The sequence below is a fragment of the Eublepharis macularius genome, chromosome 12 (assembly GCF_028583425.1).
Source record: "Eublepharis macularius isolate TG4126 chromosome 12, MPM_Emac_v1.0, whole genome shotgun sequence".
Lineage (NCBI taxonomy): Eukaryota > Metazoa > Chordata > Lepidosauria > Squamata > Eublepharidae > Eublepharis > Eublepharis macularius.
This window is the reverse complement of record NC_072801.1, coordinates 17,736,157-17,758,030: the sequence shown is the minus strand read 5'-3', so window position 1 is coordinate 17,758,030 and position 21,874 is coordinate 17,736,157. Positions and strand designations below refer to the sequence as shown.

The 21,874-nt window shown below is 44.8% G+C and overlaps 1 protein-coding gene across 4 annotated transcripts in view; it reads left to right on the top strand.

Moving 5' to 3' along the window:
* Positions 1-21,874, top strand: part of SNX29 (sorting nexin 29) — a 244,645-nt gene that overhangs the window by 8,327 nt on the left and 214,444 nt on the right. For all 4 annotated transcript variants that reach the window (XM_054995524.1, XM_054995526.1, XM_054995525.1 and 1 more), the window contains exons 3-11: positions 27-79; positions 2,802-2,926; positions 7,217-7,397; positions 9,427-9,497; positions 9,712-9,960; positions 11,604-11,967; positions 13,274-13,392; positions 15,864-15,945; positions 16,641-16,723. In XM_054995524.1, the coding sequence (XP_054851499.1) occupies positions 27-79; positions 2,802-2,926; positions 7,217-7,397; positions 9,427-9,497; positions 9,712-9,960; positions 11,604-11,967; positions 13,274-13,392; positions 15,864-15,945; positions 16,641-16,723 (1,327 nt within the window). The remainder of the gene's footprint in view (positions 1-26; positions 80-2,801; positions 2,927-7,216; positions 7,398-9,426; positions 9,498-9,711; positions 9,961-11,603; positions 11,968-13,273; positions 13,393-15,863; positions 15,946-16,640; positions 16,724-21,874) is intronic.

The following is a 21,874-nucleotide window of genomic DNA, read 5'->3' as shown; positions in this document are numbered from 1 at the left end:
AATGCATGTGGTTGTGCTTATTACAGTGTCAGATCAGATTTGGAGGAAGGAAAGAGATTGCTTCTGATTCGGATAGTAGGTAAGTCCATTCCATGTCAGCCGTAGAAAATATCTTTATCTAATGATCTGCACAGTAAACTGGTTACTTGGTAGCCCCATTAGTGCCAGTCTGGGGGAGGGGGATGGAAGGGGGTTGGTTGTATGTCATGTGGCGCCAAAATTACGAAATTCCTTCCCCAGGAATATTTGACCCCTCCTATCGCTGACTTCTGCCAGTGGGTGAAGATTTCTTTTGGTTTGTCTTGCATTCCCTAAGTGATCCCACTGTCCTGCCTGATGTTTTAATTTGTAGTATTTTGTTTCGTAGATATATTTTCCAGCTTTGGTTTTAAATTGATTTTTTTACATATGCACATGTGATGTAGTTATGCTGGTTTAATTTCTAGCTGCCCTAATGGCCCTGGCCGGGCAAAAAGGCAGGATATAAACACTCTAAGTAAGTAAAAAAAATGTACAGATAGGATTTTGTAAGGCTAAAACTGAAGGGTTACAGTCCGGACCCAAGACTGACACAGCATTTGCCCTTCTGACTGTGCTTGCTTGGATGCAGCCTGTGGTCCAATGCAGGGAGTTGTGCGCCCAGCTGGACGTGGAGGGCAATCTAAACCCCCCTCTGTCTGGAGATCAGGGGGCGGGACCACCAGCCATGTGATCATTTTCACCTAGGGCGATTTAAGCTTTAAAAAACTCCCCCCTTGTTCCAGCTGACCCAAAGTGACGTCATTGGTCCTGGGAGTGTGCACACACTTCGTGCACGTGCATGTGGTACCAGGGGCACCACCTCCCACCAAGAGTTGCCCCCTGTGCTGGCAACCCGCTGAGTTCTCCCACCTCTTTTCCTAGGAAAAAAAGCCCTGCTGGGACCTTAATTAGATTGGATGCTGAAGGTAGTTAGCTTGGGCTCTGGGGGCTTGCCAGATTTTGTTGCTGTCTCCACTGATGCCTAAATTGTGGCGACTTTTACGTTAAATCTTAGGATCCAGGAATGAAGACAGTGTGTACTCAAGGGGGTCTTTGAGTGTATGTTAGGCTTTTCAGGGGGTGACAGTAGCTATGGTACAATTACTTCTCAGGAAGGGTATTTTTGGTTGTTTTCTTAGAACTTGTTCTCAGGTTTATTTTTGAGAAGAAGAAACTGAATAACTTCCACATTTTGCAGTTTCTCTTCTCTCTCATTTTGGCTGGTACTTCATAGTGTTATTTTGACCTTTTATAAGGGGGGTTTCTGAATTTCTGACCCCACACGTTGTTAATTTCAGTTTGAATGGGCGTCAGATATTCCTGGGAATTATTTAAATGCAAACTTGATTTGGTGGGTACTGATAACAACCAAGCTCTTTTCAGTTAAATAAATACCACTGGCTTTGTTTTTCTGGGCTGGAATCGGAATATTTGTAGTTCCTATTTATTAATAAGGGTATAGAAACTGAGATTCATCTTGGTAAATACAGCAGCTCAGCTTTATAGAAATATTTCTGTATAACTTTGAGGAGTGGGAAAAGTGACAGAATAGGTTTTTCCTGAAGAACAGACAGGGCTTATATCAGTCCCATTGTTTTTCCCTTTGCCTGCTCTAGTGATCAAGGTGGGCCTTGTCAAGGTTGGTCTAGATGCAGTATTTGCAGCCTTTGATAGAGACACCTTGGGACAATGTCTTTAAAACCAACCTAGACATCAGATTGGTTAATGTAAGGTATTTAGATAACAGCTTGTTGATGAGAACTACACTCCCATCAAAGTTACTGATAAACGTTGTACCAATTTCTGGAAGTGTTGGTGGTGAAGCAACTTCCAAAACTTCATTTTTTAAAAAAAGACAATGGGTTGAATGGTGCAAATTGGTTCTGCTGGCTGTCGCACAAGGGGCTTTCCTGGTAGAAGAATTTCTTCTATCAGCCACCAGACGTGGCACAGATCTGCACCATCCAGTATCTTATTTCTGAGTTGAAGGTTCTGTTCAGTGTCTGTCAGCAAAAGAAAGTGAGGCAGTGTTGTGTAGCAGTTAGAGTATTGAACCAGGATCTGGGAGACCCAGGTTTGAATCCTCACACTGCCATGGCGCAGTCACACACACTTTCAGTTGAACCTACCTTACAGGGTTGTTCTGAGGGTAAAATGGAGAAGGGGGTTATGACATAATCCATTTTAGGTGTCCATTGGGTGAGAGAGAAGGCCAGAGTATAAATGCTGTAGATAAAATAATAAAAATAAGATCAAAATAGTAAAGAGTCCAGTAGCACCTTTAAGACTAACCAACTTTATTGTAGCATAAGCTTTCAAGAACCACAGCTCTCTTCGTCAGATGCATCATCAGATGCATCTGACGAAGAGAGCTGTGGTTCCCGAAATCTTATGCTACAATAAAGTTGGTTAGTCTTAAAGGTGCTACTGGACTCTTTACTATTTTGCGACTACAGACTGACACAGCTAACCCCTCTGGAAAAATAAGATTGTGAGCTCCCCCCTGCCCTGTTTTTCTGAAAGATGGTAAATGGTGAGGAGATGCTTTAGCTGCCTGTATTGGAGCAATGGTCTTATACTGATCCAGTCTGGACTTGGCTGAAAGTACTTGCTTAGCTCCTTTGTTGGGTGGGCAACAGAGACAACCATTCATGGTTTAATCGCAGTATTCAGCATCAGCAACTCCCCAGGCAAATGGGGATTTCAGTGTTGAACTCTAGTTCCTAGTCTTGCTTCTGTTCTCCACCGCATTTCTCATTAAGCTGCTTGTTCTTTTGCAGAGTTACATGCCTGTGCGCTCAGTTCGAATCTGTGCTCCAGCATGGTTTGAAGAGGACCCGGGGATTAGCCTTAACTGCAGCAGCCATTAAACAGGCAGCAGGCTTCTCCAGTAAAATGGAAATGGGTAATTTGGGCTTTTAAAAATGCTTTGTTTTTACTTGTTTGTGAATAGTAGACAATCAGTCTATTGTCAGCCATGCAAATAACTGATACTTGTAGCTTGGTTTTTTTTCTTCCTCTCCAAATAGGTTGTTCCCCTTTGCTTCCTCTGGTCCTGCTTCTAAGCCCTTTGTGTATGTTACGTGCCATCAATTCACTTCTGATTTATGGCAACCCTATGAATCAATGACCTCTCAAACGTCCTAACATTGACAACCTTGCTCAGATCTTACAAAGAGAAGGCGGTGGTTTCCATTGAATCAATGCATCTCATGTTGGGTCTTCGTCACTTAATTTTGCCCTACTGAAGATAAAACAAAATGCTATCGAAAAAGTGTAGCTGTCCTGTTGGTTCCCCAGGAGCCAGCTGGTTCACAGCATGGAGAATGTAAACCCATCCAGCTCTATGTTACCACACAAATTGTACTGGGAGAGAGCCCTCGGGAGGCATTGCTAACTACAGCTAGTCTGAAGGTGCTTTCTGAGTTGGATCTGGCTTCTAGGGTTGTGCAGGGCCAGGTCGATTCGAATTTTCCGCTTTGGGTAAACCCAAAGCAGGGAAAAAATTCGGGGCCCTTTAAACTTAGCCCCGAAGCTTTCCGAGGCATTCTGAATGCTTCGGAAATCTTTGATTTGGGATTTCTGAATCTGACCCCAATTCGGAAATCTCGAATCTTTATAGATTGGGTCTGATTCGGGAATTTTCCCCGAATCGAATTTCCAAACCTCACACCCCTACTGGCTTCCTGAGAAGCTGGCTGGTGGCTGCTTCTCAAGTTGCATTCCATTTGGGAGTCCTTTGCCCTGCCAGGCATTCCTGTTCTTCTTGCAACTTCCAAGGAAACAGCATGACTGCTGAGTCACTCTTGTTCCTGTAGGCAGGGTGCCTTCCCTTCATTTTCTCTGGTATCTTTTTCTCTTGCCATGCTAACTTTCTTTCTAGATGTCAAAATGACCTTCAGACAGCTTTGCTATGTCAGGGAGGAGGTGGGGGATACTTTATGAGATGCCATCCTGAATCTGAGGTTTTTGTGAGCTGTGATGTTGAACACAAGTGTTTCAGCATGTTAAAATATACCAATCTATGTGCAAAGAAATGTTTTGTTATGACACTTTGAGGCTATTAAGTTAGAACACAAAAGGAGAGCTGTTGGATGGGGCGGGGGGATCATGGCTCAGTGATGGATCAGGGGGCTTGAGTGCAGAGGGTCCCAGATTCAGTTTTTGGCATCTCCAATTAGGTGTTTAGGAAAAGCCTTTCTTTGCCTAAGTCTTTGGAAAGCTGCTGCTGATCACAGTAGGCTGTACTGAGCTAGCTGGACCAATGACCTGATCTGATATGTCAGTTTTATGTATTCCTGTACATTTTATATGTCTCTGTTGCTGAATATTTCCACTTCCTTTCTCCTTCGGCTTTTGTTATTTTCTTTTATTACCGAGGTGCAAATCTTTCCATTAAGGATTTCTATGCAAAAGGACAATTATGCTAGTCCAATTGTAAAGCTATGAGTGCCCCCTCCCTTCCCATGCAGATTTAAAAAAAAATCTGTACAGTGCAGTTACACAGGGCTAGGGCAGATTTTAAAAAGTTTGAAATTTGGGGGCTAACTTCTCCCACTTCCATGATGCCGATGTCTGCATACACGCAGATGTGATGTAAAAAAACTTCAGGTGGCATTTGGGGTTGCTGTAGCACCACGCAGTGCTGTCCAACAATATATCAGGAGTGCGTAGTGGGAGGAAGGTATAAAGAGAGACTGAGTGTGTGTGAGAGAATGGGCTGGAAAGGACAGGGGAAAGTGGGAGCCAGAAAGGGTGGTGGGCAAAATCTGAAGGTGCAGACCTTGGACTTGAAGATGCAAGGGGGCAGAAACGCACAAAAAAGGGGTACATCACAGGGAGTAAACCTGAAACAGCTCAAAACAACTCCCCCGCAGGATAATTCCAAGCAGTCCAACAATACTCGGTGCAAACAGCACTCTGTGTATTAACAATGATAATAAAGAACATGTTAACACAGTCAAGAATACTACAAATATGAAAGTAACAAATCTCACAGTAATTTAACAATCAATACAAATAGAATTCAATAGTCATAGTCCACAAGCACTTGATAAGCCTCTTCAGGGCTTTTTTCTGGGAAAAGAGGTGGTGGAACTCAGTAGGTTGCCCTCAGAGAAAATGGTCACATGGCTGGTGGCCCCGCCCCCTGATCTCCAGACAGAGGGGAGTTTAGATTGCCCTCCGGGCAATCTAAACTCCCTTCTGTCTGGAGATCAGGGGGCGGGGCCACCAGCCATGTGACCATTTTCAAGAGGTTCCGGAACTCCGTTCCCCCGTGTTCCCCCTGAAAAAAAGCCCTGAGCCTCTTCCCTGGAAGTGAAGAGTCTTATGTATGAATGAACGCTCATAAAGTAGGGCGTGGCTACTTTATGAGCGTTCTTTCATACATTCATTGAAGAAATTCTTCATGTTTTTGAAGCTTTCATCACCTCTGCTTCTTCACTTCCAGGGAAGAGGCTTATCAAGCGCTTGTGGACTATGGCTATTGAATTCTATTTGCATTGATTGTTAAATTACTGTGAGATTTGTTACTTTTATATTTGTAGTATTTTTGACTGTGTTCAAACGTTCCTTATTATCATTGTTAATACATAGAGTGCTGTTTGCACCGAGTATGGTTGGACTGCTTGGAATTATCCTGTGGGGGAGCTGTTTTGAGCTGGTGCAAGGGGGCAGGCAGGGAAGTTGAGGGGGGAGTCAAAAAAGAGAAGGTGGAGGAGTAGAGAGAGGCAGTGCAGAGAGGGGGGCTTGTGGAAGAAGCCCCACAATGGCAGATGGGGAGGGGGGGGAGAGAAATTCCCCTTTGTGAGTCCTCAAATAATACTTTGATGCTTATTTGCATCTTTATACAACTTTAGGATTCTGTTTAGGCAAGATGCGTGTTTTGTGACCTTTCTTGCCTATGTTTACACAGTCCTAACTGGCACAGCTGCTTTTTGCAGAACGTTAGGCTATTGTATGAGAGCCGTGTCAGAGCACTTGTCAATGGCCAGCGCTGTGTGTGTGGTGGGGTTTTCTGAGTGGACAGCTTGGAAGGTGAAAAGTTTCTATAATCTTATAACCCAGGGGTGGCCAAACTGTGGCTCAGGAGACACATGTGGCTCTCTAGGCATATTGTGTGGCTCCCAGTGGTCTCTGAGTATCGCCATGGCCATACATTTTATTTTAGTTTAGTTTATTTCCCTCCCTCCTTTCCCTCCCTTTCTTCCTTTCTTTTCTTTTCATGTCTTCCCCTCCCTCACTTTCCTTCTTTCTTTCCATGTCTTTTCTTCACTTTTCCTTTTTTCCTTCCTTCTTTCTATGTCTTTCATATTTTCAATAGAAATGTTGGGGTTGCCAGGTCTGTCTCAGAAAATGCCTGGGGACTTTTGGGGTGAAGCCTAGCAAGGATGTGACATCACCTCCAAGTCATAGGTCAGGTGATGGCTCTTCCCAAGCTCCATCCCTTCTGATGACATCACTTCCAGCATACTGCACCAAAACCCCACCCCTTCCTGTGATGTCACTTTCAGGACACTCCCCAAACCCACCTCTTCATCTGAAGTCACTTCAATGCATCATGTCTTGCAGCTCTTAAACATCTGACGTTTATTCTATGCGGCTCTTACATTAAGCAAGTTCGGCCGTCCCTGTTGTAACCCATTCTGAAACTTTTGAATTTTTTCTGACATCTGTTTTTAATTCTTGGTTAAAGAAGAAGTTCTTCTCCTAAGCCTCTCTATTTAAAAAAAAAACCACCTAAAGCAGCAGGTTGAAACATTATTCCCTTCGCTTTGGCTACCCTACAACAGTTACATGTTTAGCTAAATGACCTTTAGACACAGTACATTAGACTTGGCAATGAAAGATGGATTCTCTAGGGCTACAGTGAATAGTTTCAAAGCCGTTCTGTTCAAGAAGGTCCAGGGGCAGGTTACAGGTTCAACCAGCTGGAACATAAATCTATTAAACCAGTAATAGATTTTTCTCAACTATAAAACCATTGTGTAGATAGGTGCTTGAACAGCCATTGTAGTATTTAAAAACTTGGCTTGAAAGAATCTAGGGGTGGGGGAGGAGTGCATAGTCATAGGACTTAAGTGCTTGCAAACGGAGTTATGAAGGTAGTTCTTTAACACTGAAATTCCTTTAAAAATAATTTAGATAATTTTAATTGACAATCTGTATATCCTTTTTTTTTTCTCTTTCCAAGACCCTGTGTTTTGGTATTATGTGAAAGAAGTTCTTAACAGGCACGAACTCCAGCGCTTCTACTCTCTGAAGAACATTACAACAGACACTGGCAGGGGCCGTGCCTGGCTGCGCTGTGCACTGAACGAGCATTCCTTGGAAAGATACTTCCTTATGTTGCTGGCGGATAAGGATCGACTTAGGTAATTTCTGTTTACTACTTTTCCTGATGGCTAGATTAGTGTTGGCAGGAAGGAACCTGTTGAGACCGCTGAAAGAGCAGCAACGGTCTGAAATTACTAATGTCCATTAAGAACCAAATGTTTGTAACATAAGTGAGGCTGAGGAATTGTGCATTTTTGCTCTTCTGAATGGTAAAGTGCTTCATCATTTTAAAAGCTTTCATGATTTTGGGCAACTCGAATGACAGTCATTCTGCATGGCTTTTAGTTGTGCCTTTTTAAAAATAAACATTCCTGTTCCTAATATGTTGGGTTTGAGCAAGATTTGAGTTCTGTAGATTTCTAGGGCATAAGCTTTTGATTTCCAGTGTATGAGATTCTGAAAGTCAAGCTCCGTTCATCAGATATGCTTGACTCTCAAAACCTCACACCCTGAAAATCTTGTTGGTCTTAAAGGTGCTACTACTGGACTTGCATCTTTCTTTTCTACTGCAGACCAGCATGGCTACCAACCCATTGGGTGAAAGATGATGCGATACTATCATTAACGGGTTCTATAATGTGTTTAGTATAGATTTTTAAATTTATTTTTATTTTGTTTTAGACTTTTATTCCACCCTCCCTGCGAGCAGGCTCAGGGCAGATTACATCGGATAAAAACATTTATACACTTTCATCAAAAAAGCAATAAAACAGTATAAAAATTCAGACAACAGCACAACAATGCATTATAGAAGCTAATATACAAGACAACAGCAGTCAATTTCTCTAGGAGCTAGATGGTGGGCAACTTTAATAGGGAGGGCTTAGATCTTCTCTTCTCCTCTGTCCAAGCTGGCAGGAGGCCTAGCCCAGCCTCAACCAAAGGCCTGGTGGAACATCTCTGTCTTACAGGCCTGGTGGAAGGATAGTAAATCGTGCCGGGCCTTGATCTCACTAGACAGAGAGTTCCACCAGGTTGGAACCAGGACTGAAAAAGCCCTGGCTCTGATCGAGGTCAGGCGGGCCTTCCTGGGGCCAGGGACCACCAATAGTTGTTTATCTCCTGATCGAAGCATCCTCCAGGGCACGTATGGGGAGAGGCAGTCCCGCAGATACACCGGTCCGAGTCTGCATAGGGCTTTATAGGTTATAGAGTGCTTTGAAGTTTGTGGGTGGCTAGCTCAGTAATTGAGAGACCCAGTGTGGTATAATGGTTAGAGTGCCAGAATAGGGCTGGGAAGAACGGGCATCAAATCCTTGAGAAACTCTCTGGGAGACGTTAGACCCGTCACACACATACTCAGCCTAGCCTCCCTGGCAGGGTTGTTAGGAGGATAAAATAGACGGTGGGAGAACCTTGTACATTGCCCTGAGCTCCTCAGAGGAGAGCAGGATAAAAATGTAATAGTTATAGATAAGTACATGCCCAAGGCAACGTATGGCCGAGTGGGAGTTTGAATCCTTGAGTTGGATCTAGATTAAATGTTCTGCTAACTGACGGGGAGGTCGAATTTCTGCCCACCCCCACCCCCCGCTGCAGACCCCTGATTTTACTACCCGTGCCATTCCTGAGGAACAACATTTCATGGGGAACAACATTTCAGAGAGATCATTGCACTCTAGTGAAGAGAACCGAGGCAGGAAAGCTTACATTAGTGGAAATTTTAGTCGGGGTCCAAGCCTATGCCTTTGAGGCCTTTTGTTGGTGGGGAGCTTCTTATCATGGGGTGTGTGTAGAATTGTCAGTCTTCTCACAACGGGCCAGGCGGCTGCTCCAGAGATTCCTGCACAGTTATGCAGTGAGTGAGCTTTTGTTGGCTTCGCTGATGGGGGAGGCGGAAAGGGCAAATTTATTCCCGTTCCCTTCAATTCTGCAGCCTCCTAACCTGCATGCCGTTACTCTGTGTGGGTCCTGCAACTTTGGGCATCAACCTTTCTAGTGTTGGAAAGGGAGGGGGGAAGGCAGAGAAGATCCGCAACTGTCAGCCCCTTCTGCTGATGGCTGGCTGGATGCAACCTGATGTGTATGTAGCTTTCTTCATTGTTTGTTTGCTTTTTTAACACCCAGTGTCTTCTATGAAGACTGGTCTTTCATGATGGATGAAGAACGCTCCAGTATGATCCCTACCATGGCAGCTGGTAAGCAATTTCTGGTGTTGCCAGTGCAAATGAATGAGACATTTTTAAGAGATGACTGTGAGGAAGATTGCTTTCACTTGTTCACCTGCATAGAGATGAAGCAGGGTGTGTGCTGTGATATCTGTATGTTCAGCAATGGCATTGTTGGGGGCAGTCTGTTGTGTCCTGTGTACGGAGTTACGCTGCATCAAGAATCTCCTTGCTTTATCCGAAGGTCTGAAACCGATTCTTTTTGCTGTCAACATCGATAACAAGGATTTAAATGGACAAAGCAAGAGCACTTCCACAGTATCACACCTTCTCAAGGAATCCACGCAGAACGTTACCTCATTGCTGAAAGGATCAACTCAAGGGGTTAGCAGCCTTCTTCGGGAGATCACAGCATCTTCCCCCGTTTCAATTCTAATCAAGTCTGATCAGGACGCTGACCTATCGCCTGTTTTTCCAAAGAGCACGAGTGGTGGTAAGTGCTAGCGAGATGCTTGAGGTCTTGAGCCATGGCAAGTAGGTCTGTGTACTGAACATAGGAGACACCCTGTTAGAGTTGTATTTATTTTTTTCAATGCCAATTTAGCAATAAAGGAATCCTGTCTTCTGGATGGGTGTTAATGGCTATATTTGGCGCGCATCATGAAGGGGATTTCAGGTTCACCAGAATATTCCCCCTCCTCTGTCAATTTCAGAGGAGTGCTAAATGGATTTTGAGAGATTGTATAACTTAATTAATCTTGGTCTGTTGCACCCCTTTGCTCCCTCTCCGTGGGCGGAAGTAATGCGTGAACCTGCACTATGATAGGATGACCTTACCAACTGTAACTTTCCTCCAAGCTACAAATACAAATCATGGTTTGTTTGCTGTTTGGAGGATTGCAAGCTAAGCCAGGGCTTGCATGAGAAGAAATGATTGCCTTTGACCATGTGAGGGCTAGTGAAGGGTCCACCCAAGTTTGCCTCTTTATAAAATCATTGAGAACAGCTTTGCAAAGAACAGAGATACAGGGATGGTTTTTGCTCAGTGCTATTCATATGCTGGATCATATTTGCTAGATCATATGTGCAAAAAAGAGAAAAGTGTGCCATACAAACTATTTTAGGTATAATAAAATGAAGAACAGCAATAGCCTCCAGTATTGATTTTTTTCTTTGATTCAAAATGGAGCTGTGTGTGGCCAGGCCAACATGTCCTGTGTTAGTTTGCAATTTAACTTGCTCCAAGAGTTGCTTTCAGTGATCAGTTTTTCTTATTTAGCAGAAGCAGTACATTTTAAAATGGAGAACAAATTTGGTTCAGGTGCTACAACATTCCCTCCCCCCTTATTTTCTGGTGCTTTTGAAGGCCTTGTGATTGCTTGGAAAAGCTCTGGGAGGTACACTCCTGTCTTATTTATGTACAAAATGTTCATAAATTGAGAGTGAGCACTGTGTAGTGGTTAAAGTATTGGGCTAGGATCTGGAAGACTCGGGTTCGAATCCCCACTCTGCCATGGAAGCTTGCTGGGTGACCTTGGGCCAGTCACATGCTCTCAGCCTAACCGACCCCACAGGCTTGTTAGGACAAAATTGAGGAAAAGAGAACAATGTAAGCTGCTTGGAGTCCCCATTGGGGAGAAAGGGGGGCATCAGTGAAATACGATAAATGAAAATAAAATATGCTTTTCATAAAATAAAATCATATAAGCATTATTAAAAGTTTCAAAAATGATGATCATCTGCAAGAAACAGCTTTTAAAATAATACAGCTATGTCCATTTGTATAGGCTGTTGCAGGGCTTTTTTCAGGGGGAACGTGGAATGGAGTTCTGGAACCTCTTGAAAATGGTCACATGGGTGGTGGCCCCACCCCCTGATCTCCAGACAGAGGGGAGTTTAGATTGCCCTCTGCGCCGTGGCGCAGAGGGCAATCTCAACTCCCATCTGTCTGGAGATCTGGGGTGGGGCCACCACCCATGTGACCATTTTCTCTGAGGGCAACTCATTGAATTCCACCACCTCTTTTCCCAGGAAAAAAACCCCTGGGCTGTTGGGGTGTGTGTGTGTGTGTGTGTGTGTGTGAGAGAGAGAGAGAGAGAGAGAAATCTTCATTTTTTGCTCTTCTCTATGTTCCAGATTTGAATTATGGAAATGTTGGAAGGAGAAGGAGGAAAGTCAATATAATTTCATTTGATGACAAGGAAGATGAACCAAATCTGGGCAACATCTTACGGGTAACCGTTGCAGGTGGAAACTTGGAAGAGAACTCCGACCGATCTTCAGGCCACATCCTGTCTTCCTCTGCCCCCCTAGTTAAATTGAATGGGAACCAGGCGATGCCTTCATTAAAAAATGAATCCACGCATCTAAACGGAGACTCGAGTTTCCAGAAGTTGGACGTTAAAAGCATAGATGATGACGATGATGATAATGACGATGAGATCTATGGCAAAGCGCTACAAATCCACAGCTTAGCAGAAAATACAGACTCTTGTGGAAAGTGAGTATTCCAGATGGTGCCAAGGACACAGAATCTTGCATGTTCTTGTGATGTTTAGGCCTGGAATGGAAACTGCCTCAGAAAGATGTGGAGAAGATGACTGTTTTCATCTTGATAACCTACTCAGGGTTAGCCAGTTTGGTGTGGTGATTAAGAGCCGCAGGACTTAACCTGGAGGGCCGCGTTTGATTCCCCACTCCACCATTTGAAGCCAGCTAGGTGACCTTGAGTCAGTCACAGCCTCTTGGAACTCTCTCAGCCCCACCCACCTCACAGGGTGATTGTCGTGAGGATAATAACAACACACTTTGCAAACTGCTCTGAGTGGGCGTTAAGTCGTCCTGAAGGGTGGTATATAAATCGAGTGTTGTTCTTCTTTTTCTCAGGCTTAGAGAAAAGCTTACCAAATTTAAATCAACACTGCATTACAATTTCTTTATGGAGCCCATGAGCTTGTTCCACTGTTGCTTGCCCTTTTTCTCCACTCTTCTCGCTTCTGTGGCCTTGATGCTGCTGCCACCAACGATTCTCTGCTGAGGCCGGAAGAGGAACTCTGGTAGCTGAAGACCAGAGCTTAGTGCTGGTTGGGCCTGCATATGAGGGCCGTGTTTCTTTTGTATTTCTCTAAAAGAAAAATTAACTTTTTGATAGCCCTTTTAAGCAGAGGTGGCAGAAGTGTGCCTGAGAGGGCAGTGCTATACAGCAGCAGGCTTCATCCTGTGGGTTTCCCCCCTCCAGGTGTGTAATGAACTCCCATCTGCCAGGTTGCAGGATTCTTTAGAGCCATGGGGTGTGTGTTTGTGTGTGTGCTTGCTTTATTTTGGAACAATCTGCTACTAGTGTCAGAGTGGAATCTGGGGAGACCCAGGTTCGAATCCCCACTTCTGTTATGGGAGCTCACTATGTGACCTTGGGTCCATCACATATTCTCAGCCTGGCCTACCTCACAGGGTGATTGTGGGGAAATGGAGGAGGGGAGAACAGTGTTCCAAGCCACTCTGAGTTCCCAGTGGGGGAGAAAAGCTGGATATAAATAAATAAATGCATTGTAAATGCATCAGATGACCTCTGTTGCATGCTTGCCGTTCAGAGAGCCCCAAGTCTTGAAAAGTCGATGTTTGCTGCTGTGGAGACTGCAGGTGTGATTAGCCTCGGTGTAAGGAGAGCGTCCCTTGCGGAGGGCGGGGGGCTATGGTGTACCAGTTGGATTCTGCTGCAGCCGCAATCACTTTTTTCTTGCTTGCTAGTGGAAAATAGTCAGTCTGGATTAGATGACAGCGCACGTCTTTCTCTTTTCAAAATTTAGACCCTTGCAGGGTGTTACAAGCAACTCAGCGGTCAGCACTTGGACTCCTCTGCAGGCCCTGAACGATGATTCTGATGTGTTGTTTCCCGTCCGTGCAGTTGGCTCTTGCTCTCCAACTGGTGGGTATTTATTGACTTTTTATTTTTTTAAAAAAAAACCACTGAATATTTGTGTAGCCAAATTCAATGAGGTGCGAAGAACATCTGCTAGGAGCAATTATTAAAATGCACGCTTGTTTGAGTTAGCCAAGTGAAATGATATTATTGACCCTGCAGGAAATGGCTGCAGTTTATTATTGCTCCCCTTCTTTCTGCAGCCTCCCCCCATGGCTTTTTTGGAGGATTTCTTTGACAGTGTAGAGGGAAAGAGCGCACTCTTGATATACACCCCGAAAAGAGTGCTTTGATGTCTGCATGTCTGCATATAGCTGTGTCACCCTGCCTGTGTGCACATGAGAGATGAAGATTTGAGCTCTGACGACTTTTTGTCTCGCAAGAAAAAAAAAGCTTAGGTTTATTTATCTTACAGCGTAGGCTGAACACTTGAATTTCCTAGCTGATACCCTATAGCGTTCAGGTCTTAATTCACTGCTGAGAGAAACAGGACCTTTTTTTGGCTTCCTTAAAAGAAAGTCTTCTCTACAAAATCTATGAAGGAGAGGCAAGATTCTTTTGTTTGTTCCTAAATATGCCGCCGGGGGGGGGGGGAGTTGCATTACAAGGTAAGCTGCAGGGGGAATCACGGGAGGGGAAAATAAATGAATTTTCTGGTTCATCTACGGTCTTCCTGTGCAGTCCTACATGGGGACTGCGCACGCGCAGGCCTGCCGATACCGGAGATTTCTATAGCTCTAAACCACTAGGGGGCGCTCCAGCCTCCAAGCGCGCAAGCACGGCCGCTTTCCCGCCGAAACGGCTCCTAGGAGGCGGAGCGCCCCTCACATACCCTCAGTTTCTCTTTGAATGAATTTTCTGGTTCCCTTTTTGCCTCACATACACACACCCACACCTCCCCTTCCCTCATTCCGTCGGCTCACGTCGACAAGCTTTCCTCCATTACTTTTCTCCTGTAGCCAATTCTCAGCGGCTCTTGGTGTTCCATACATTTTAGTGCATGCAAAGTCCTAATCAGGTAGGTTTTTTTGGGTGGGGGTTTCCTTTAATTTCAGATTTAACCTATAAAATCACAATATGGTTGTTGGTTAGCAAGCAAAGCATAATGCATTTTCTGGAATGGGGAAGCAGGAAATGGTGACCGCTGTACAAGAGCTTGCAGACTCTGGACCTAGAAACAGGACTTTGAAGGTTCTGGTGGCAGTCTGTGAGACCTTGCCTGGGTTTAATTTGAGCAAACAGCGCTGTGACCAACTAGCTACAAAAGCATTTATTGTCCAGTAAACTGCAATGAAAGTCGTCTAGTTTGCAAGTTTCTTCAATCTCATTGGTCAGTTTCAAAAACAGTTACTGCCGAAAGTGTAACAAGAAAACTTAAGTTTCTCCTCTCGGTGTGTACCTTTGCCCACTATCGAAAGTAATAAAGTGGTTATTGTCAGCCAAGATTGGGGAGAACCAGATTCAGACCCTGACTCCAGACATGAGAGCTCATTGACTGACCTTGGGCCATCATCATCCTCTCTCTCCTGAACCCACCTCACAGGGTTGATGTGAAGGTGAATGGACGAGGGAAGAACTCTGTGCCCTGCCTTGAGCTCTGTGGAAGAAAGGGCAGGAAAAGTAAATGGCGTGGTGGATATTTCTGAGAGCACATGCAGAAATACAAAAAAAACGATTCAGTTGACCCAGGCAAAGGTGGTAGTTGTTTTTAATTGTTCCCCTGGGTAGGCTTTAAGTCTTTCTTGGCTTGGAGGGCTCCTTCTAACCTACAAATCTCAACCTTGTTAGAGGCAAAGGATGTCTTCCATCTCTGTTTTATAGCAGCTTAAGGATGTGCCAAGAAGCGTCAAATTTCAGTGTACCTTGAGGTATCCTGAACGGGCATGAGATTCGAGTGCCTAGAAACAAGCTTAGGACAGGGTAGGCAGGAGAGAGAGAGGCTTTTCAGATCTGCAATTAAGACACTGTCATCCTCATTTTCTTACTTCCTGAAATTGTCAGATCGCTTTATGGTTGCATTGCGTTGATGAAGGAGATTAAAAAAGTGTGTGTGTAGGTGCTTGTGCTTGTACACAGGGTATGTTTCTGAGGAAGTTTGATTCAGTGATGCTATTCGCGTGTGCTATACAGAGGAAATGTCGGGGAGAAATGTGGTAAATAAATAAATGCGATCCATCTATCTGAGCAAAGAATGTCAGTCTTAAAAAAGATGTTCAGTAACAGGCAGATAGCAAGCTTCTTCTCCCCCCTTCTCCCCTCAGCTGGTTTCCTTGATTACAATATTTAATTGAATCTATCAGTGCATTTCTTCTCAAGATTAAGCAGCATCCCAGAGGGACTTTCTTGTACAGCTGAGAGCAAATGTTAATGAGGCCGGGTACAAAATGCACCGTGGAATGGGGCCCAAAAAGGCAGGGCATGAGCTGGAGCTGTGTTTGTGGTCTAACGTCTTCTAAATTATCTGTGTACGATTTTAGATAACCTGGAGAACGGAGATGGGCATGAAAGTGCTAATTTCATGGTTGAATTGGATCAAAGGAACGCCGAACTGCTCTACAGGTATATATTTATTTATTTACAGGATCTTTAACCCGCCTTTCTGCCCTCACAGAGCCATCAAGGTGGCTAACAAATTAAAACATATGGATTAAAATGCCAACTTAAAAGCCGTTAAGCCCAACACATAAATACATCATTATAACAATTTAAAAGCAGAACCTAAAATATGTACAAAAGGGAAAACCAGGGGAAACATTGCGGGATCAATGAGAGAATGCCAAACGAAACAAAACGAAGTCTTCGCCCTCTGGAGGAAGACGGTAACAGAAGGGAATGAGCGAATCTCCCGGGGAATAGAGTTCCAGGGTTTTGGTGCCACCACTAAGAAGGACCTCATCTGGGTTGCCCCACCTGCCTATTCTTGGAAGGTGGGGTTATTTTGTTTTCTACCTTGACTTTCTTCTTTCCATTTTATCCTCATAAAAAATCCTGTGTGGTGGGTTAGGCTGACTTTGTGACTGGCCCAAGGTTACCCAGCAAGGCTTCATAAGGCAGAGCGGGTATTCGAGCCTGCGTCTCTGAGGTCCTAGTCTGACACTCTAACCACTATATTTACTTTGTTTTACAAAATGTATACCCTTTCTTTCTGACCTCAACGGCCACCGAGTGGATTGTGCCCCGTGCTTTTGAAGGTCTGATGTCCTCTGTGGTTCTGTTAAATTGCTTTTGCTTTTTTTAAAAACAAAATTAAACAGGGGAGAAGTTAGCCCTCGTGACCAAGAGAACCCCTTAAACGATCTGTTGCCATCAGCCACCGTGCCAGAATCCATGACAGTTGGTAAGTTACTGCTGAATTAGAGCCGGAAGAAAACATATTTTTAATGTTTTTCGGGTTTTATCTCGGGTTCTAGCATCTTGAAATTCCCAAGTAGCGGCATGAAAATCCCTCTTCCCCCAAAATCTTTGCTGTCCCATTAAGAATTCTCATTTAAAAAGCAAGATTTCCTTCTTGGCCCTTAGGGATGCTGCTTGTTAAAGGTCGAAGGAGGGAAGTTCACCCATTGCTAATTATAAGGACCCCCCCTCCCCAAATATAGGATGTAAACATGCTGCGTGCCAGTAGGGGGAGGAATTGTTCTTGTATTTGCAGGCTGTGTGCTCTGCTCGTCGATTATTTTAAATTTTGTTTCTGTGTTTCAGTGGGTGATATTTAACCTCATTGCCAGCTATGCTGGGAGTCTGTTTAAACATAAACATTAACATCGTTAGTGGTAAAACGAATGCTTTGGAGAAGAGAGTATTGCATGAAGCTGGGTGTGGGAACTGCTCACTGTATATCCTTTACTCACAATTTTCCCGTGAAGATGAAAGTGTACAACTCAGAGTGGATTTGACTGTTCTTTCCGGCACTTATATGGTCACTGCTGTACTGTAAAGGACTGTGTCCAAGGATGTCTGTATAACTCCTTGTGTCTCAAGACAGATAAAACGCTTCCCACCCTGTAACCCTGTAGTCTCCACAATTCTCCCCTTTCCCCTTTAAATGTGGGCAGACTAATCATGGCTGTTTGCGTATTGTGATTTTTTAATATCCTACTTTTAATTCCAAATGGCTCCTGAAACAGCTCGCAGCAATGATAGTCAAAGCTCAGTGCACGTGTTCCCCCGAGGAAAGAGGTATCTGCTGAACTGAAGACTCCAGATACGGAGGGATGAACCAGCTGCTGTTTGGCTGTCCCCTGACTATTGCAGTGATGGCAATGAGCAGGGTTGTGTGGTGGGGGGAGGTGTGTGCGTTGTTACCCATGTTAGATCCAGGTGTGGAGTTGTGCTTGGTTGTGTTCAGTTCTTCTGTGATGGCTTGATTTATAGCAATAGATATATCTACACTGGTGTTTTTACAAACCAGCTCCAAATACAGAAGTGTTTGCAAACTGCAGTTTGAACTAACTATGGGTGACAGTGGACCAGCAAGTTGTGCGGTGTTTATTCGTTTCCTAAACATATACAGCAAAGCGGGGCTTTTTTTCAGCTGGAATGCAGTGGAACGAAGTTCTGGAACCTCTTGAAAATGGTCACATGGCTGGTGGCCCCGCCCCCTGATCTCCAGACAGAGGGGAGTTTAGATCGCCCTCCGTGCCGCTGGAGCGGCACGGAGGGCAATCTAAACTCCCCTCTGTCTGGAGATCAGGAGGCGGGGCCACCAGCCATGTGACCATTTTTGTCGAGGGCAATTTAAACTTTTAAAAACTCCCTCCTTGTTCCAGCTGACCTGAAGTGACGTCATTGGTCCTGGGAGCATGCGCGCACTTTGCCTGCGCGCATGTGGTACCAGGGACACCACCTTCTGCCAAGAGTTGCCCCCTGTGCTGGCAACCCACTGAGTTCCACCACCTCTTTTCCTAGAAAAAAAACCCTGCACCAAAGTGTATAATGCTGATCACCACATTGGGTTTTGTGTCATTTTTAAAAATAAAACAAGTTTTAAAGTGGTGGTTGTTTTTCCTCCCTCTAGTTAAAAACTTGTTCTGTTGCTATGTAACGAAAATGTTTTTTCTCCATCTCTGAATGCATGTGTTCATGGTTGTTTTGACACAATTTCCTGGTTCTCCTATTGTAGGGAAATAAATGGTCCCAGTATGTGGTTTTCATGGAAATAGTAACAAATAGGCCATTGTTTTCAAAATCAGTACATAATGCTTGCAATGACACTTCTGTTTTGGGGTGGAGCTAGTGTTTTTGAATTTAGGCTGGTAATAGGTTTGGCTCTTTTGAGGGGGGGTTGATTTCCAGTTTTAAAAACAAAAGGCGGTTGAGTGCTCCCTCTTCCTCTCTGTGTTTCTTGTTGGATCGCTTTGGAATATTTAGTGAGATGTATTTTTTTATGCTTTCTAAATAAAATACTGCAGTGGCTATGCACTGGTAAGCATGAAGGTGTGTATATCTGTTTCTTCATAAGACCACAGCTGCCTCACTGGGTCACTACGGGGCAGCTTTGGCTGGCTTCCTACTTCCTTCTCTGGCTGACCCCTCTAGCTGTGGGGTGTTGGGTGGAGCCCTGTAACTCATTAAATTCATTTTCACATGATGATTTGTATCAGGTCTAGGTGGTATAGAGGGCTCCAGTGTCCACAAGGAGTCTTTGAGAACACAGAGCAGCCATTGGTTGCCCTGGGTGAAAGCGGCCCATTTGCTGTGTCCTTGACTTCCCTTCTCTTTCCTTGGTGTCGGAATTTGTCCCCTACCAGCTTTTTCTTAAAACCCCAATGAGAGAAATCCAGGTTTGCCAGCATCTCTGACTAGTATGCCTCCACGATATACTCCCCCCTCCAAATATATTGGTTGTTCCAGGGCTTTTTTTCTGGGAAAAGAGGTGGTGGGACTCAGTGGGTTGCCCTCGGAGAAAATGGTCACATGGCCAGTGACCCCACCCCCTGATCTCCAGACAGAGGGGAGTTGAGATTGCCCTCTGCACTGCTCTCTGTCTGGAGATCAGGGGGCGGGGCCACCAGCCATGTGACCAGCTGCCTGGGAAAAGAGGTGGTGGGACTCAGTGAGCTGCCCTAGGAGAAAATGGTCACGTGGCTGGTGGCCCCGCCTCCTGATCTCCAGACAGAGGGGAGTTTAGATTGCCCTCCGAGCCGCTCAGCTGCTCGGAGGGCAATCTCAACTCCCCTCTGTCTGGAGATCAGGGGGCGGGGCCACCAGCCATGTGACCATTTTCAAGAGGTTCTGGAACTCTGTTCCTCTGCGTTCCTGCTGAAAAAAAGCCCTGGGTTGTCCACACACAATGTTGGTAGGTATAAATCTAAGTTGCTTCTGTGAAGCATGGAAGTAGCCCGAAGTGACAGCAAGACTATTTTCTTCTTTCTACCCATGCTAGAGCTGCTAGAGAGGGGGATAGTTTCTGTGCAGGTGTCAGGATGGCAGGATTGAGGAGGGGTGGGTGAGCAGAAATGACATTTGCACTGTTTGTTTCCGTCTTCAGTCTGCTAAAGCACTCATGTCATATCCTTTCTTGCAAAGTTCTGCTTCGACCTGAGCACCCAGTGCTGTAAGGGGAAGCTGCACCAAAGCCTTGAAATGCTCTAGTGGCATTTTCTATTTAGAGCAGTGAGCAAGTATGGTTTTTTTTCTTAAGAAAATATTTTTGAAAAGGGTCTTGGAATAGCTCACTTTCTGCCCTTCCGTTATTAGGGTAATGGCTTCCAGCTTGTTGCATAGCAACGTTAATGCTATAAACGGGTAGCAGGTATAAAATACAAAGCGGAGTGTGATAATAAGAGGCCACAAGGCACACAGCAACAAGTGGTGTTCAGTTTGGGAGGTAGCGGTTGTAGCACAGGTGGGTTGAAAGGAAATGTAGTTGCATTTCTTCCTTTTCCCTTCAGTCTAAAACCATTGGTTCATTTCGCACTGATACGGTCTTGCAAACGTACCCAAGGAAAACCTTTGCTTACGAAAGCATGATAAGTTCTGCGGGTGGTCTTTGCTCTGACCTAGTTAAAAAGCCCAGGTGCCTGCCAAAGGCTATTGGTGCTTCAAGGTTTGATTTAGCTGGGAGGTTTTCCTTAGACAACTGGACAAAAAAGAATTCTTCTTTGTTGCTATGCATTGTTAACATATGGGCCGATTCCAGATGACTAACCTTAAGTCGCTTCATGCCGCCCTCTTCCGGATCGCGACGGGGAAAATGCGAAATATCGCGTTTCCTCGCGCGAGTTTTGCGCGTCGTCGCGCAAAACTCGCGCGAGGAAACGCGATATTTCGCATTTTCCCCGTCGCGATCCGGAAGAGGGCGGCATGAAGCGACTTAAGGTTAGTCATCTGGAATCGGCCATGGAGTTAGCTGCTGCCAGATGCAGTTACGGATATTGGTTTAAAAAGGGAGCAGGTCAAAAGTTTTTTTTCTTTCCATGTCTGATGCTTTGAAACTCAAAAAGACTAGGTTCCTAGCTTGAAGCTGGCTGGGTGACCTTGGGTCAGTCATAGCTCTTCTAGAGCTCTCTCAGCCCCACCCACCTCCCAGGGTGATTGTTATGAGGATAATAACATACTCTGTAAACCTCTTTGAGTGGGTGTTAAGTTGTCCTGAAGGGCAATATATAAATCAAATGTTGTTGTTGTTGTTGTTGTTGTTAGTTATGCCAGGGAGTTCTATAGTTCTAGTGCCACAACCAAGAAGGCCCTGTTGAACAAGGGAAGGCAACACATATAGCCAGATCCCTGCACTGAGCTTGCCACAACTTTGCCCAACTCTTTTAACAAGATCTACAATGTTTCTCCCCATCCACAAATTTCCCATTAGTCAGTCAGTTTTTTCCTATGGCCCACAAGCCATACAGAAGCAGAAAAAATAAAGAAGAAAATAGAGTTATACAAATACTGCCCATGCTATTTCCAACTACATCATCAGTCTAATACAACTGTAAAACTGGCGACAACTGGCGATCTAACACACATTTTTTTGAATGAATTGTGCATAAGTCACCATCTCTGCCCGTATTTTCATTGCAGAGTATAGAAACTTGGCTGCATATACAAGTAGCTTTTTGGTCAACAACGGAATAAGGCAATTCAGGAAATGACCAGAGTTTAGATAGGAGAGGAAGGGTGGAAGAATACTGTTTCAGTCATCCCACTTCTGGGCTTCATAGAGGCTGCTGATTGTCCGATGTGTGAACAGAGTGCTGGACTTTGGTCTCATCCGGCGGTCTGATCCAGTAGGGCTCTTCTTAGGTTCTTCAGCAGGAACACCTTTGAGCTTTATTTGCATCTCTGACATGCAGGGCTTTTTTTCAGCTGGAACGTGGTGAAACAGAGTTCTGGCACCTCTTGAAAATGGTCACATGACTGGTGGCCCCGCCCCCTGATCTCCAGACAGAGGGGAGTTTAGATTGCCCTCCATGCCCAGCTGGGCGTGGAGGGCAATCTAAACTCCCCTCTGTCTGGAGATCAGGGGGCGGGACCACCGGCCATGTGACCATTT